The 17,653-nt window shown below is 38.2% G+C and overlaps 1 protein-coding gene across 2 annotated transcripts; it reads right to left on the bottom strand.

Annotated features, from left to right (window-relative positions):
- Positions 1–60: 60 nt before the first annotated feature.
- On the bottom strand, positions 61–17,164 carry LOC128013583 (uncharacterized). Of its 2 annotated transcripts, none has more exons than XM_052596689.1 (11): positions 16,782–17,164; positions 10,961–11,378; positions 8,592–9,665; positions 7,633–7,809; positions 6,493–6,783; positions 5,973–6,058; positions 5,040–5,146; positions 4,387–4,530; positions 3,072–3,203; positions 2,134–2,407; positions 61–2,047 (listed from the first exon to the last, which is right to left on the bottom strand). In XM_052596689.1, exons 2-11 carry the CDS (start codon positions 11,110–11,112, stop codon positions 1,827–1,829), a joined length of 2,658 nt encoding a protein of 885 aa, XP_052452649.1. In that variant the 5' UTR covers positions 11,113–11,378; positions 16,782–17,164; the 3' UTR covers positions 61–1,826. The 2 variants fall into 2 exon arrangements, with proteins under 2 accessions (XP_052452649.1, XP_052452650.1); XM_052596690.1 differs by lacking the exon at positions 16,782–17,164 and adding an exon at positions 11,905–11,923.
- Between the last annotated feature and the right edge of the window lie 489 nt (positions 17,165–17,653).

Genomic DNA, 17,653 nt, shown 5'->3' with positions numbered 1-17,653 from the left:
TTTCTCTTCTTTTTGCATTTCTCATGTTTTGTGCATATTAAAGTCAGAATCTTGATAGAATTGTCATAGAACAGAATATTTTATTCACATTTCCTAAAATGGTCTGAAAAATGAGTATTTTACATAACCAATACTGTATAACTTTCTTTGTTTGGCAATAAAGTTATTCAGCATTAATCTGTCATATATACAAAAATTCAGATGAGCATGAAAAAAAAAAACATCAAAATAAAAAGTGCAAGTAGTTCATTCACTCCACAATGAGCCAAATATTAAGCTTTGTTGCAAACTCTTTTTGGCATCTATATCACCAGCTGTCTACTAACATGATTTATGCACGTTGTTGTTTTTATTGTGTCAAAAACCTATAAGTTAATCTGGCTTAAAAAAAAAAAGGCTTAAAGGGGTCATATGATGTAATTTAAATAGTTCCTTTCTCTTTGGAGTGTTACAAGCTCTTGGTGCATAAAGAAGATCTGAAAAGCTGCAAAGACTAAAGTCTCAAATCCAAAGAGATATTCCTTATCGAAGTTAAATTCTCTGTCACGCCCCCAGGTGTACGTCACTATGTGGAAATATTTTACGTAATGCTGTCCAAATGTTCACGCAATGAAAGAAGCCGTGGTTTTAGTAACCGCAGTTAGTGTTGAAGCAGTCATGTCAGGGAGGAGCTGTGTGTATCTAGGAGAAAGCAAAACCACTTTATTTGGCCTTCTAAAAGTAGATGCATTTAGGAATCTTTAAGATTACTTACAACAGAAAAGCAACACATTTTATGGATGACCGGTTCGTGAACCTAGGAGTGGAAGTAATTCTGACTTTGCTACAACAATCTAGCACTTCTGAATCAGTATATTTTGTTATTAGTTTAAGTATTTGCTACTGAATGTTCAAATGCAAAGTTCTGTGTGTCTCGCGCACGTGTGAGTGTGTGTGTGTGAGAGAGAGAGAGACAAGGTCACACAGTGGAGTCAGCTGTCTTAACCTTTTGTGGATGTGTACTTGCAAACACGTAAGAGCTTCATCACTGTCACACGACTCCATTCCCCTTTTGAGCTTGACCTAATGTACAGTATTTGAAAAATAATGTTTTCTGAACATTAAAGCATGTCAACATATTCTGTTACACCAAATACACAAAATAATGATCTTTAAAAAGCATCATATGACCCCTTTTTAATGCTCCAAATTGTTTTAATTGACAATATTTTATGTAGCGCCTCATTTAAAATAGTTCTAAAATCATAAAAGAAAAATAAACAGAAACATTTTCAGTTTTATGAATAATGTTTAGAAAAATGGGCCGAAATGTCTGACAGAATGTGTTAAAAAAAAAGCTTCAATCTATTTTCTAAAATTTCTTTTGTATTTTGAATTTTTTTTTATTTTTTATTTTTTTGAATAACAAATTAACTTAAAGACCATTATCTAATTTCCCATACTATAGCTCACCCACAATACATTCTTTTGAATTAAAATTCTCTAAAATTTTTAAAAACTCTTTAGTATTAATATTATAATTATTTTTTTTTACAATGTAAATCAACACAATTACCAACAATGCATAATACAAAATTAACAGTGTTAAAGTAAAAAGGCAGTTAAGGGTTTTTTCCCCCTTTCTGAACCAGTGTTAATCACAGTATTTCCTGACCGGCCGATGTTAGTTCTGTGATTCATTTAGGGGAAAAACCTGAGCACTTCTGCTTGCAATTTGATTTCGGTAAATCGCTGTAAATTCCCTTCACTGGATGACCAACAAATGATCAAAAAAACAAACATCATGCCACTTTGTAGATCAGATTTGTTCTCCGAGGTCTCTGTTGTTAAGTCATTGTGATATCATTGATATCTTCTCTTTGCTGGTGTTGAACGCTCCTCCTGACAGGGACGTTGTAATGGCGATCGTCCTCTGTGACGATACACACGCAGGGCCACTCCTGCTTGTGATCGTCTGGGTAATGTGTCACAAATTCCTCTGTGTCAGTCATGTACAGACGGAAGGCTTGAATGGTGTGCTTTAAGGCATAGCCCAGTAGAAACATCTCTACCTACAACAAAGCAAACATACATTTAAATTGTATTTTAAAGTCAGAGCCTTCAAGAGCTGTAAGTCTGCCAGTGTCATCATACTTGCCTGTTCTACCCCTCCACTGAAACCGATCTGGCTCAGGTGATTGGCCAGGAGGGTTTGGGGGTTTTCTGATGTGTCGCGGGCAAAAAGAAGCCAGCAGAACACAGGCACTTCTTGATCTGCCGTCATGTTGTGATGAAGCTCAACAGCTTTGGCCAGCATTAGAAACTTTAGTGCTTCCAGAAGACCATACTCCTCTTCTCCACCTTGAAAAACACGCTCACACAAATCGTGCTTCTCCTCGGAGCTCTCACAGGCTGCTGCTGCCTGCCACTGAATAAAAAACAAATAAAGATACAAATGTATTAAAACTGAAATTTTCATGATATTTTATCTAATAACACTGAAAAGAACCTGAATTTTACTTAAAGGTAAAGAACAGTTTACACTAAATGCTGTGATTGACCAATAAGAATATGCAATAATACACTATATACTGCTAATCATTTTCATTTATTTACTATTAAATAAATATTGTATATTATTGCCTGCCCAATGCAACCGAAGTGATTTGAAAACAAAGTGATTTCTAAAAAATTGCATGTATTACTAAATCAGTAATAATGCTAAAATTTTTTGTTTTTATAAAATATCTGTACTATATTTATTATGTATAAATACACACACGTGCATGCATTAATTTAAGACAAATGTTTATTTTAAATATATATAATATGAATTATATTAATATAAAAGTGCATGTAAATACTACAAAATACTGTATATAATGTATGTGTGAGTCTTTATATATACATAATAATTATACACCGTACACCCATTAATAAAACAAAAATTTAATTTTGGATTTGATTAATCATGATTAATTATTGCCCAGCACTTACTGTTTCTTCTAATTAATTTAACTTTCTTAAAATTCTTTTTTTTAAATCAAAAAATTAGATAAATGTAATGCACAGCAGAAAAAAATTAGATTCACCTTCTTCTTAAAGAGATCCAAATAACATTTTATTCTCTCCACGGAACTTTCCTTCTCATTTCCCAGCATGCATTCTGGAGGAAAAATCCATCCACCAATCAAATGGTCCTCAGCTTCAATCTTCTCTGGTAACTGTGACAATAACCAGCAGCTGTTAATCTGAGCTAGAAAACATCACATACATTAGCTATTAGCTACATTTACACCAAGTATTGGCTCAATCAGAACAAAAGTTATAGTTAAGTGTAAACACCTCAACTGATCCGAATTAATTGAAAGGAGTGTTGTAGGATTAATCTGATCTTTTTTGCCATGATGTATACGTTTACATATGTTTTACGTCATACAGATGTGTTTGTTTATGTTTCAAGTCGTGTGAACTGGTCAAGTGGATGAAACTGCTGAAAAGCTCTTTTTTTTTTTTTTGCTCAAGGCAGAAGCTTTAATTATTCTCATGTTTGCTTTGGTGACTATCACACTGTCTTCAATATTTCCACACTATGCATACAAAGATGTTTAGTATGAAATACAAGTAATGCAGCTGTAAACGAATATGTGAAGCTGATTGCTATGGTTACAGTTCATATAATCACAACTTTAAAGGAATAGTACACCCAAAAAAAATAAATTGGTCATTTACTCACCCTCATGTCGTTCCTAAAACCTGTATACGTATTTTTTTCTTATGTTGAAAACAAAAGAAGATATTTTGAAGAATTCTGAAGAACAAAACAGTTGTAGGTTCCCATGACTTTCATTGTAGGGCATCAAATACTATGGAAGTCAATGGGCACCTTCAACTGCTTGATTATCAACATTCTTCAAAATATCTTCTCTTGTTCAACATAAGCAAGAAACTCATACCGCTTTGGAATGATATGAGGGTGAGTAAATCGTGACAAAATTTTCATTTTTAGGTGAACTCTCACTTTAAATTACATGTAACACACCTAGTGTTAGCTTATAGACTTTAGTCTGGGTAGAGGCCAAATGTAATCTGACACAAATGTACAATCTGTACTGTTCTTCATGTTACCTGCACCCAGATCTACCCGTTTATTTGTCAGCTAAAATCTACCGAATGACGCACTTCAACAGTTGAGAACTCCAGGGTTTTTGTTGATGTACAGTAGCACTACAGGTCATGCTTTTGTATTCCTGTAGGACTGAGCCCAGAACATTATTATGGGTGTTGAAGTCTTCTTACATTTTTGGCAAATGGGATCACCACAGCCCTTTTCCTCTGCCATGTAGCACTGATTTAAAAGAAAAGAAAAAAAATATGCTTTTAAGAAGCATACAGAGGTGTCCTCACCAGTAGAAAGCCTTCATCCTGCAGCCAGTCGGGAACATTTGTGCTGTTTGCCAGCACCTGATACAGTGTAGCTCGTAGAGCACAGTAGTTATCGCCTCTGACTCTCCTCAGTCCGCTAAAGCTACGGGACATCTCACTGTAGCCCTGAGACAAACACATTGAAGCAAGTCAGACTTCTTAAAGCAGCACAGACAGGTCAATCAAAATATTTTAAAGGAATACTCCACCCAAATCACTTACCCCCATATTGTTCCAGACACGTAAAAGATTTGTTCATCTTCAAAAAACACAATTTAAGATATTTTGGATGAAAACCCGGGAGTCTTGTGACTGTCCCATAGACTGCCAAGTAAATTACACTGTCAAGGTCCAGAAAAGTAGGAAAAGCATCATCAGAATAGTCCATCTGAATGTGGTTCGACGATGACGATGCTTTTCCTACTTTTCTGGACCTTGACAAGTGTAATTTACTTGGCAGTCTATGGGACAGTCACAAGACTCCCATTTTTATCCAAAAAAATCTTAAAAGACGAACAAAGCTTTTACGGGTTTGGAACAACATGGGGGTAAGTGATTAATGACAAAACTTTTTGGGGTGGAGTATCCCTTTAAATACGTGTAAGGACAAAATATGACAAAGTTAGTTAGGTCACCTTTCTGATGCGAGCACTTTTGGCCGTGTTTCCCATCCATTCTCTCTCACTGTAGGCCAGGATATCCACGGCTGGTGCTAAGCTACATCTGCTCTCTACACCAGGAACTAGACAAGAAGAAAAAAACAAATCATGACGAATACCCATAGATGTTAATCTGGATGCAAAAAAAAAAAAAAACGTTTGGACCAGTATCTTTTATATTTTCTCAACAATTTGACCATTGACCATTGACCATTGACCATCACATGAAAAATTAAGGTGAAGTGCACTGTATTTAGCATATATGGGAAACAAGATGGCATCAGACAAATGATTCACTCAAGCAAAGTTAGTAGCAAGAAGCTCCTGCCAGTTCCTCTCTGCTCTCCTGCTCTTCACTGTAAGTCTAATGAGCCTCTCACCTTTTATTTGTAATGGCTCTTGGAACCTCTGCCCCTGTCTTTGAGTACATTTACATTTATGCATTTAGCAGATGATTTTATCTGGATGTTGAACAATTAACTGACTTTAACTGGAAAATTGACGGTTTACTCTTGAGCTGCTTTACATTGAATTGAATGTTTATGCATTAATGATTTTTTATTGTGTTATTCAATGCCTAGGAATCTCAAAAAAGGTTGTGTACTTTGCTCCCTAAGTTGAATATCTTTGTACCAGAGCTCAGTTTGTCAGATAATTCTGAATGACAGTTGACACATCTGTGTGAACACAATGTACTTTTTGGGGATAAGTCAGTGTGAACCTGCGGTGCTATCAGAGTATCACAAGTGTTATATTTTAAGATTGCTCCTTTTGAGGTCCAAAAAAAGAAGAAGGGCATTAGAACAACACCAGGGCGAATAAATGGCATCATTTTCATTGTTAACTTTCATTTTCATTTAACCCTTCAACTATTAGACACTGTGACATAAATGAACAAATCATGAATACTTGTGAGCTCCAGCAGTGGTTTGGATGGCTCTTTATTGCTGGCTCCCATTTCAATCTCCTCAGCTCCCAGATATAGGTCTGCACTCCTACGGCATAAAGAGGAACTATCACTCATATGATGTTGAAGTATGAGGAGTAATCATAAGCAGTCCAGCTAAAACTGTTATATCAAAGCACAACATCCCAGATTATAATGACTCATCATGCAGGGCAAGTCTGACTGGATCTAAAGAGGCTTTGTCATGATTCTTTAGCTCTTTTACGTCAGTTGTTTACATATTGTGTGTGAAAATCCCTTGTTTACAACTATAAATCAGATTTTCTGAATGCTGATCTATTGCATTATTGTAAATATAGTACTAGATGGACTTGCAAGACTATACTCGCAATACTACGTAATCTCATCTCTTTATTAATTTGTCAAATGAATAATTTATTCTGATGCCCGAATGCTTTCTGACCATCTGCCTTCCAAACTAAAAGTATTGCTGGGAAAACAGCATGAACGAGTGACACATACTCATCTAGTGTCTCATGTACTTCCTCCACACTTTCTTCTGTATCCTCCTGTATAAGCTTCACCTCTACTGCACTGCAGGTAAAAAGGATCTCTGATTTTGGGGTGGCAGAAGTGTCTTCTTTTCCTTCGTTTTCCTTGGCGACGCTTGCTTCCTCTTCGTGTTTCTCCTGTTCGTCTTCTGTTTGTTGAGGTCCAGTTTCTGCATCTTTTACAACTTCGTCCATTAATTTAGTCTCGCTCAACACAGGAACCTCATCTTTGTCCTCAGTGTCTTCAAGAGCAACTGAATCGCTGTAAATGATAAATGATAGAGTGGTTATTGGGCAATTCTGATGAGGAGGGCACAATTTGGAGTCATGTTTTATAATTATTTTAAAATTGTAAATTTATTGTTTGTTAATATTTTTTTTTATAACCACAAACTATATTCAGACCAAACATATTGCAAATACCAATGCCTAAAGCATTTTTTTTATGTTTCTGAAAGTCACAGAATTCTCTTATTCTCACCAAGTATGCATTCATTTAATCATAAATACAGTGCAAGCAGTAAGTGAAAAAAAATACTACTATTAAAAAATATTAATATATTCTAAAATGTGTCTGTGTATGTATTTATAGTGCTTAAAAGCTTTGAGCAAAAAACAGGAACTATTCTGAATGTGGCCATTTGATAGTCTTTAACTATGCCAAAGGTCACTATAATCTACGATCATAAAAATTTCCCCAAAATAAGGTTGAAAGGAATGCTGTTCAGATAAGAATTGCTTGAAGAACTTCTGAATGAACACCGTTTAGACCACTGCAGATACACCATGTAGCCTAATCACACATTAAAACATTATATAAACATCATTAAACAAAATGGTGCTTAAATTAAAAGTGGATGATTTAAGAACAAAAACCTTTCAGAACAAAAAGCTTACTGCAACTGATGTTTACATTGTTGCTACATTGCACTTCATTGTTTGCCTGGGCGTGATACAAACTTCCCTTTTCGACAATTTATCTATTTCTATTTGGCAGGTGTGATTACGGTCTTAGTGTGTTGACACTGCAAACTAATTATGAACTCTAACTTTAACACTGAGGGTTCTGCGCCACCTAATGGTATAAAAATGACTATCAGGAAGTACTCACCTGGTTGGTTCAGTGAGTCTAGTTTTCTCAATGGGGCTTGAGCGCACCGAGGCACATGTGGAGTCTAGACCATTCTGAACGAGTTCTGTAGTCTCACACTCTTGCTCTGCAACCTTTTCACTCTCCTCTAGATCTTTCACAGAATCCATAACATCCGGTTTGTCTACATCAATAGTGCTGTAAAAGAATAGACATAAGCTAGCCACTATGGTCTTTAACTAACACAATATACATACATATATATATATATATATATATATATATATATATATATATATATAATTGTTACTTTAAATAAACCTAAATGTCAAATACCATAAAGTATAAAAAACCTAAACTTATTTTAATTCAGGTATGTCTCATTTTATTAGTTTTATTTAAACACTAAAATACCTTAAACTAAAATAAAAAGGAAATTTTAATGGATTTAAAATAAAATAATAAAAAAAATCAGCAAAAACTATATTATCTCAATGATAGCAAAATAACAGAGACATTAACATATGCCATATGGACTAGGGGTCGACAATCTGACCAAAATGATTATATAGGAGCAATCTTATTTCAAAATATACTATTTCTTTAATATAAAGAAAATATACTGCAAAATAGTTAGTTTTGCTGGAAATAAGGTTCTTTGTTAACATGCCATTTTTTTTTTTTTAAGTTAATTCTCCATATCAATTTAAATGCTGCATAAAACTAACCCTTATCCTAACTACTGTAGGAAAATCTTCTCAAGCTTACTGAAGTAAACAGTCAAAAATAAAATAATCTATATGGGAAACTTATTATTAATTATTTAAATTTTACATATTTTTGCACATGAATGGTTTATAATCACTTGGAATATTAAACCGGCTTTAAAATTGCATTGCATAGAATTTTCCAATTTTATTTAATTTTCATTTCATTTGCATTAAATGTAGACTTTTTTTTTATTTTTATTAACTCATTACCTGCCAGTTTGTGTAGAGGGTTTAGACGGCAGTTGCTCTTTACTCTCAGATTCCAAGGTTTCTTCATTTGATTCCTGGACAATGTCTTCTGTTTGAAGCATCTTTTCCACCACCATGTCATCTTTTATTTCATTCTCATCTTTCAGACTCCCAGGGTCCTTCACAAGACCATTTTCTATGACAGGAGAGAGTCCACTGGTAATATCCACATTTGGAGATGAAGCTTCCTGTGAATGGTCCTGAGTTTGAGAAACTTCAGATGTCACTTGCTTCTGTTCTGCCATTTCAGAATGAATATCCCTGTCCTCTACTTCAGCTGTTTGCTCAACGATGGGTTCCTCAGCGGTCTCTTCAGCTACGCTTTCCTCAATAACATCCAACTCATTAGACGTACCTAAAACACACGAGTCAGGTTCTTTGCTGCTGTTGTCCATCAGTGAAATATCCCCAGTGTCACTGAGACCAGCCTCTTCATGTATCGCTTCATTGGTGTCACTCAGAGTTAGTTCCTCAGTTTGGATCATTTCCTTCTCATCTACAATCACCTCCACATATTCTTCTGGCTCTGGTTGGGTGGAGTTCTCTGATTCTACCTGAGCAAGCACAGTCTCTTCTTCAACAGGTGCTTCCTTAACAAGTGTCTCTACGGCAGCTGCTACTGTTGAATCTGAACTTGTTGCGGTTGCACCTGCATCATCTGTCAGTGCAGCTGTGATGTCTACTTCTTCAACTGACCCGTGCGGAGCCTCCGTCTCCCCTTTCAATAAGGAAACGTTCTCCGCAGGTGCTTTGACTGTATCTTGAGTTGCTTCTGAGACTTCAGCTTCAGGGTTTTGGATTTCTTCAGTGATTTCAGTCTCTGTTTTTGGTGGTTCTTTAGCTAAGATTATAGCTTCTGTTGCAGCTATTTCAGGAGAAACATTGCGATTACCTTCAGCATCAAGAGAGCGTTCAGTGGTTAATAGTAATATTGTTGTTGAGTAAGAGCTCTCTGGGTTAGGAATCTGAGGGCTGTCCTTTGGCTGATTGGTTATAACTGATTCACCCAGCTGTGGTTTTGTTTCATCTTCATGCCTGTCAAGAGATTTAAAATGCAGTTAAGTCAAATGCGGATGTTATGGAAAGAATATGAAAAACAGGATTTACTAGTTTGATGTACAGCACTCAAAGTTATCAATGCAAAGCTCTCTCCAGACAATCTATGGTAACTAAGGTGAAAAATGAGTGGCAAATGTAAATAATTCAGAATTTGTCATGGTACCAATGTCAGTATTATGAGGACATAACCATATGACTTGGCCCATCCAGATAAACAGCAGTGCTAACTACACCACGTATGCTTAGTTTATCCAATCAAAACACACGTAAATTAAGGGGTGGTCACACTGCACTTTTCGTTCCATTGACTTCCATTCATACGCATGCGAAGACCGGACACGCAGGCTCATGTGAAAGATTTCGCATTTCGCTGCGTTCGAAAGGTCAAGTTTGGTGAACTCTAACCAGCGAATTCGCATCACGTGAAGTCGTGTGACCAGTAGATGATCGATTCTGCGTGACCTCTCTGTACAGAAATTAAAAAATGAAGGAAGTGCTAATTTTAGCCATAGCGCAGCATCCTATTTTATATAATACATATTTAAAAGATAATAAAAAAAGAAGCCGCATGGTTCGCAGTGTCAATGGAAACAGGAACAGATGGTATATTTGAATGAGGACACGTTCTGTAATTTTTTATTGTTAAGTGTGTATATATTTATAGAGAGAGAGAGACAGTACAATGTAATAAGACGCTTTCGACACCGTCGCAAAATACACAGTACAAGCACAGATTAATCCATGTTGTGATAACAGAAGGGAAACCGTTATATCTTGCTCCCGCCCATATTTCCATATTTGAAATAATTTCGCACGTTCAAAGGCTAGTGTGACCGCACCTTTACATATCGATGTATCAATGCTAAAGTACAAAAGCACCCTGTTTAATTCAAGGTGTCAAAATGGCATTACATAATCTTTATAAGTGGGCTGCAATCAAATGCATGATCTGGGATGCAATTAAAAATAAATCATCCACTTGTTCATAAAGCTGAAGTTCTTCTACAGACTGTTTAAACATGTTTAAACCGGATACATCAAAGTAAAAAATATGAAACATAACAGATAAAGTCACAACATTTCAATTTTGAATCAGTTGTGACTTCCATTGTCACTCACAAACAACTAATGATCCAACGTAAAAAAAAAAATCAAGTCTCCCACTATGTTTGGTCTTGTTGTTTCATTCAAAGATAAGTCACAATGGGGGAAAAACAATTACAATTTCTGTTTCATGCTACATTAGTAAAAAGGTCAATCATTAACTTTACCTTTGCTCTCCTTCTGAAGTTGGACTAGTGCAGACTTCCGTTCCTGCCTTAGTTGATGTCTTTGAGTCAGAGCTGTGCAATAAACCTTTAGTCTCATCCTCTGCATGGTCACATGTATTTTTTCGTCCACAACAATCCCAAAAGTTTCCCATGTTGGCCCAGGTTGCTGATAGATTTCAGTAAATCCACTTCTCTGGGTTTAAGTTCCGAACAAAGAAGTTGTATTTATTCAAAGCAAGCTGCTTCCAGTTCCAGAGGGCTAGCCATATACAAATATTATTTCTCCAGACAATATTCTACATGCCTCGTACCAATACATTTGAACAGTGTCTGTAAATAACGTGTATCTGTAAGAATAGTCCAGCTACAGGAGCTGACCATTAACTGCACTTCTGAGTATCTGGTCATCTGCTCAAACCTGCAGATTAAAAACAAACACAAATTCCCATGTGAGTATTAATGCCATGTCTTCACCTGAACACAAATCTGAAGTAAATCAAAAGACTGCATAACTTTGAAAGCTTCTTACGAATTAAATTTTACAGTATTAACAATAACTTTAATATATATGGAGAGTGTTTTGTTTGAACAGGTGTTTTTAAACAAATCCTTCTCGCTCTCTTCCATGCATTGAATCCTTTTTCATTTATGGATTTCACTTCCTTTTGACATGTTTAACTGTTTTATAAGTCAACAATTATGAACTGTTTTATGGTCTTCAAAGACTGCATACAGCACTAGCATTCATAGATTAGAACTCTTTAAAGCATCTATTGGAAAACTTATTTCAAAACCAAGGCAACTGAAAAAGTTGGTGAGCACTTTTTCACTCTGAAAGACTTTATGTAGTGTCCCATTGGATTAGTAAGCCATTTTTAATGGTTTCCAAAAATATATTTGATATTATTGAGGCTCCCTCAGTGAATTTGCTTACTTGCACTCACTTCCAAAACATCAGTACTCGTCTTGCTGGATCTGTCTGCTGATTTTGACACAGTTAACCTCCTGATCCTCCAATCAACCTCAGTTCCCTGAGATACGGGAAAGATTACTGCATTGCTGGCCTTAACCACACTGTTTTTGCCCACAATTGGCCTGAATAGGGGCATGAGGTGCCACAATAGCCACCACATAGACTTTGAGAGTGGATGGGGAGCATCCCTTATCCAGCAGCTCTTGCAGGAATGAAAACACCTCTGACAGATCAGAAGTAGGAGGGTCTTTCCTGTGGTTTAGACACCAAGCGGAAAAAATAAACCACTTAAGGGCATCTTGTAGACAGGGATCTCTCCTCCAAAATTATGTTTAAGACTCGCTCGAAGGCTCCAGCTGAGTGTAGGGCTCATAGATCGGCCCAATGGGGCCATATTCTCCCGTTTGCTTGAGAGAGGAGAACCCGTCTCAACGGAATGGGGCAAGGGGCCACTACCAACAGCTGAGTCAGCTCTGATAGCCATAGCAGGTTCATCCAGAGAGAGGCCACTAGTAGAACCTTGTGTTTTTGTCCCCCGATTCACCTGATTACCTGTGGGCTCAGGGTAAATGCATAAAGAAGGAGGTTGGGCCAAATTTGGGCCAACGCGTCTTTGGTCTTTGAGTAATAAATTGGCAGAGAGAGTTGTATTCTGAGGTGAAGAGGTTTACCTCGGCCTTGCAGAATATCTCCCAGATTCTCTGAATCATTTGCGGATGGAGCGTCCACTCCTCTGAGGAAACACTGCTCCTTGATAACATGTCAGCTCCTTGATTTAATTTGCCTGGTATATGCGTCGCTCTCAGAAAGCACGGTTTAAATTAAGCCCATTCCAGTTGATGTGAAAACCTTTTTCCGCCTTCGAACAGTGGCTGAAAATCAGTATGCCATCACACAGCGCTCCCCATCCTGTGTTGGAGACATTTATAGTGACAACTGTCCGTCTGCAAATTTATTCCCATGGCCACGCCCTGTTCCATCCAGCTTGAGCTCTTCCAGGGGATAAGGGCTGTTATACAGGCCTGATTCACCCTGATCTGCAGGCATCCATGACACCACGCATGGGATGGAACCTGTATTCATTGGTTAGGGAACGATATTCATTGGTTAGGGAACAACGCACTCTTGGCAAAATTTACCCTTGATACTAGTTTTGATTTCAGCTGGGCCAGAATGAGCCAGTCATCAAGGTGGTTGAGATTGCAGATTCCCATCTGTCTCAGAAGTGAAAGAGCGGTGTCTATGCACTTTGTAAAAGTGTGGGGGCAGGGACAGCCTGAAGGGAAGGACCATGTATTGATAACTCTGTGGCTGGGGGCTATCTGGATGTAAAATGATGCATCCTTCATGTCCAGGGAAAAGAACTAGTCTCCTGAGCAAATTTTTGCAAGGATCTGTTTCAGCATAGCCATCCTAAATGACCTCTTTATGATCTTTCTTGGGGATGAGGAAGTAGCAACTGTAGAAGCCTGACTCGCTCTGAGCTGGAGGAACCTTTTCTATAGCTCTTTTTGCCAGCAGATTCATTACTTTGCACTAAGGTGGGGACCACACCGCTGAAGCACGGGGTCTTCCCTTTGGAGTGAATATCCACATGACCCATCTCGAGACTCCGAGGGATGGCCTGCCAGGCCATTTCCTCAGCCAGCATGGAAATGGGTTGGATTAACTCGAGTGACTGGCCACATGGGACAGAATACTCATGAGTATTGAAAGAGGATGTTTGCTCTATTTTTTTTTTAAACGTTTGTTTTATTTTTTTCTGCTATAACAGCGGCTGATCGCTTGGGCGCTTGAACAGACCTGTTGTCTGCAAAAAAAACAAATTTTCCTCTGTACCCGGAGTTGAACGGCAGCTGCTGACTTTGTGGGCTGCTGAGTTGCCGTAGACTTAGGATGACTGTAAGCAGCAGCGGGGCTGGAGCGATTTTGCAAGAAATGTTGTTTAGCTTCAAACGAGTTCTGTGCCTCTGTAAAGAGTTTGGCCAATCCTTTGACCGCCAGTTCGAAGAGACCCACAGGAGATATTGGAGTGTCTAGGAAGGGGTTTGTAACGATGTACAAACTTCACAATCATCTGGAAGAAGGAGGCGGGAACCGGCTGACAATCTAATTAAACTTTAATAAACAAAATGAACACAAAACAGCGCAGCATCCCTTCACGGCCGACTGCCATGCAAAAACAAAATCAAAACACAAACTAAAATCCAGGCCTAATCCTCTCTCGTCCTTCATTGTCGTCGCTCCTGTTTTATATCCTTCCATCTCCTCCGTGGGACTCGAGACCGGTGGGTCGAGCAGGTGTCGCTCATTTCTCATTCACTCCACCGTGCAGGCTGGGGGTTAATCCCGAAACTGCGCTATACTCAAGGCACTCAAGCACCACAAGGCTAGCCAACACTCTCCCGATCGCCTGAGCGGTTGGTCTTGGTGGCCCGCAGAGCCATGTCAGCTGCACTCCTATGCTCCCTGAGGGACACGGGGTCCAGGCCAGATTAAATTACCACTTTGAGAGGTTACAGAGAAGTTTGGCATCCATCCTGTCTTTTGCGGTGCTGGTAGAGGATGATGGCAAGGGCATGTGGTCAGTCACCGAGCCCAAAAGCTCCTTTGTGTACGAGGCTGTGCAGCTCATTCTCACTTCCCCTAAACAAGACTAGGTCACTCACAAAAAGGACAGGAGAACTACCTCTCTGGGGTGAGGGTGAGGCACACAGGATCTGGGCCAAAATGACGTGACGTGACATACGGCCAAGTATGGTAACCCATACTCAGAATTCATGCTCTGCTTTTAACCCATCCAAAGTGCGCACACACAGCAGTGAACACACACCCAGAGCAGTGGGCAGCCATTTATGCTGCAGCGCCCGGGGAGCAGTTGGGGTTTCGGTGCCTTGATCAAGTGCACCTAAGTCGTGGCATTGAAGGTGAAATGAGCTCGCTAGCAGCTGGTCGCTCGAGTCCTCTGACCCACTGTTTTTTCCTCGCAGGTCCCTGGGAGGAGGAAAACAGGAGGGAATGAGGGGTTAGAGTTGCTGTCTGAAAAGAAAGTGATCCATGAGCAAAGAGAGAGATCACAGCTTCCATGTGGGATTTCCCCAAGCAGTAAACGCACTCATTGTGGCCGTCATCGGAGTGCAGGGGAGACTCGCATGAACCACAGTAATGGTGCGGCATTTGAAACAATGCCAATTTACTATTTTAGCAAGCTCTTTTAGAATCACCAGATGGCGGCAAGTGAAATAGACCAGAACTGCTGCATCACTGAAGTGAAGCAGGTCAGCCATGCTGACAGGTCCCAATTCCAGCTGCAAAGGCGTGTCAATGGTGAGCAGGCTGGGGATCAACGTAGAGCAAAGTCGTTACTGAAGTTCTCCCTCGAAGAGGATCTTACATATCTGAAGGAGAAGAAATCTGAGAATCCTATAATGAACACCCGCTTATATAGCCAGATGCACCGCCCATTCTGGCTGGCTTTGGGCAGGCTTTGCAGCCATTTGTTCATTTTTTTATACACTGCATAAACCAAGTGACGTGCAGTTTCACTGCGTGATTGAAAAAAGGCTTCAGTTTAGAAGAAAAAAGGCTTTTTCCCATAGCGTCTTAGCAAACGCAGTACAAGTGTAGTATCAACAGGGAACATACTTACAGGCTGTGAGTCAAAAGCACCAGCACCAGTGCCAATAGACACTGGCATTGCAGGCTACAGTCCTCGTCCTCTGTAATATGTGCTGCACACATCTGAATATTTGGGTTAAACCTTTCAGGAACAGTGTATTAAATACAACTAAACCAATGTTTTGGTGGTCCCCTTTTGGAAGGCCAAACAAAGTATTTTCGCTTTTACAACGAAACACACAGCATCTTCACAACATGGCGGTGGCGGCAACAGCAAGAATTAAAGTTACGCCTTCCTTCTTTGTGTGAGCATTACACAAATCTCCCCACATCATGATGTAGACATGGGTGTGTGTTAGAATGAGCCGTTTTAGGTAGCCGTGGTTGACTCTTAACTTTTATAAAGAATATCTTTGCACCTGGGACTTTATTATTTGCAACTTTACAGATCTTGTTTATGCACCAAGAGCTTGTAACACTCCAAAAAGAAAGATTTTTTTTTTATTATTCTGTCATATGACCACTTTAAAACCCCTAGTAAGGTATATTTTTGTTAGGGAGTTTCCACTGGTTTCCACTTACAGAAAAACCCAAGAGCATATTCTTTTTTCCTTTCTTTTTTTCTGAAATACATAATTTTACAAAATATTTCACAATGTATTTTCTTAAGTAACCTCAATATGCATTTTATGACAGTTATTGTGCCATCCTCGGGCAATTCACGAGACACTGCATAAACCAGAATGACACAAAATATAAACATCCAGTTTAAAAAAAAAAAAAAAAAAACACTTCATTACAGCCATTTCAGAAAGCCAGTTGCTATACAAATAGACTTTCAATTTTTAAGGAGACTTTCACGCTATATGTTTAGTTTTCCATATAATTGATGCGTTTTAGTGCTTGTACATTATCACTCATGGTGACTGAGGTTGTTTTGCGGCGCAAGGCACAAGTGTCCACAGCACTCAGAATGATGACATTGTTTACCACAAACACTATTGCAACAGTCTGCTCTACACGTAAGTATATTTAAAGCAGTTTTTTCCCCTTACATTTTCCTTTAAGCAAACAGAATGCATTTAACTTGGATTCCCAAACTCAGCGTTATTTAATAAGACCCTGTCATGTGAACGGTCAACATCACAGCGCGTTAGATTAATCGATACGTCAGATCGCCAAAATTTGTATGACATACATTTTAAAACAATCAAATATCATAAAACCTACCTAAATGTTAAGAATTATCCATTTAGTTGTCGAGACAGACGACCACTTTATGCGTCAAGGAAGATCGACGTGTATCAATGACCGTATGTAGTTTCACTTTCCGTCTATGACTATAATCCCCACAGGAAACTGTGAACTTCAAAGTTATCTACTGATAATATCGTTTCTTGTCTAATAACGTGCTTTTACTTAACCAAAAGAGGGAGAAAAACAGTCGAGCCAGAGAGTGCCTTCATTTTCTTTTATTCGGTCTTATATAGCTCTTGAAGAGGGGAGTGCATGGTTTCAGATTAAAGGAATGCAGTGAAATCTGATTCTAAAGGTCTCCACATCCATTAGACACACATCTACACAGTACACAACTATCTTGAACCTGCATTAACAGTCTGTCTAAACATAGCACAGTTTAAAAGGTAGTGCACTTCTGCATACTTCAAAAAAATAATATTTATTTTTACAGAATTAACATACTTTAAAATATTTCTGTATGAACAGAATGTGATGTTTTTGTACACTACAATGCACTTAATTCCTTTTGGACATTTAGTTGTTATGAAATAAAGAGGTGTTATAGTTTAAATTGAAATGCCACTGCTTAAAGCACAAGGAAAAAAAATGTACTTTAACTTTTTAAAAGTGTGCATAAGTGTCATGAAACAAACAATCATTTAAAATGAACTAAGTAAACTTGTGGATTTCGATTTCATTAAAATTATTTGGAAAAACTTATATATATACACTTTTACGATTTGAAGTACACTACTAAAAGTGCACATTCAGTACAAGTATGTGCGCATTTAATAATTATGCACACTTTTTCCATCAGGGCAGCTTTGTGACCTCCAAATTGTGTCAAGCTAAAGCTACTACTC

Source organism: Carassius gibelio, chromosome B24 (assembly GCF_023724105.1).
Source record: "Carassius gibelio isolate Cgi1373 ecotype wild population from Czech Republic chromosome B24, carGib1.2-hapl.c, whole genome shotgun sequence".
Classification (NCBI taxonomy): domain Eukaryota; kingdom Metazoa; phylum Chordata; class Actinopteri; order Cypriniformes; family Cyprinidae; genus Carassius; species Carassius gibelio.
This window is presented reverse-complemented; position numbering and strand designations above follow the sequence as displayed.

Excerpts from the sequence above, each read along its gene's own strand:
- LOC128013583 (XM_052596689.1), bottom strand. The coding sequence starts at position 11,112 with ATGGGAAACTTTTGGGATTGTTGTGGACGAAAAAATACATGTGACCAT. Across the intron at positions 6,784-7,632 it reads AGACTCACTGAACCAACCAG|CGATTCAGTTGCTCTTGAAG; the intron begins GTGAGTACTTCC and ends TATCATTTACAG. Across the intron at positions 2,408-3,071 it reads TGGATCTCTTTAAGAAGAAG|TGGCAGGCAGCAGCAGCCTG; the intron begins GTGAATCTAATT and ends TTTTTTATTCAG.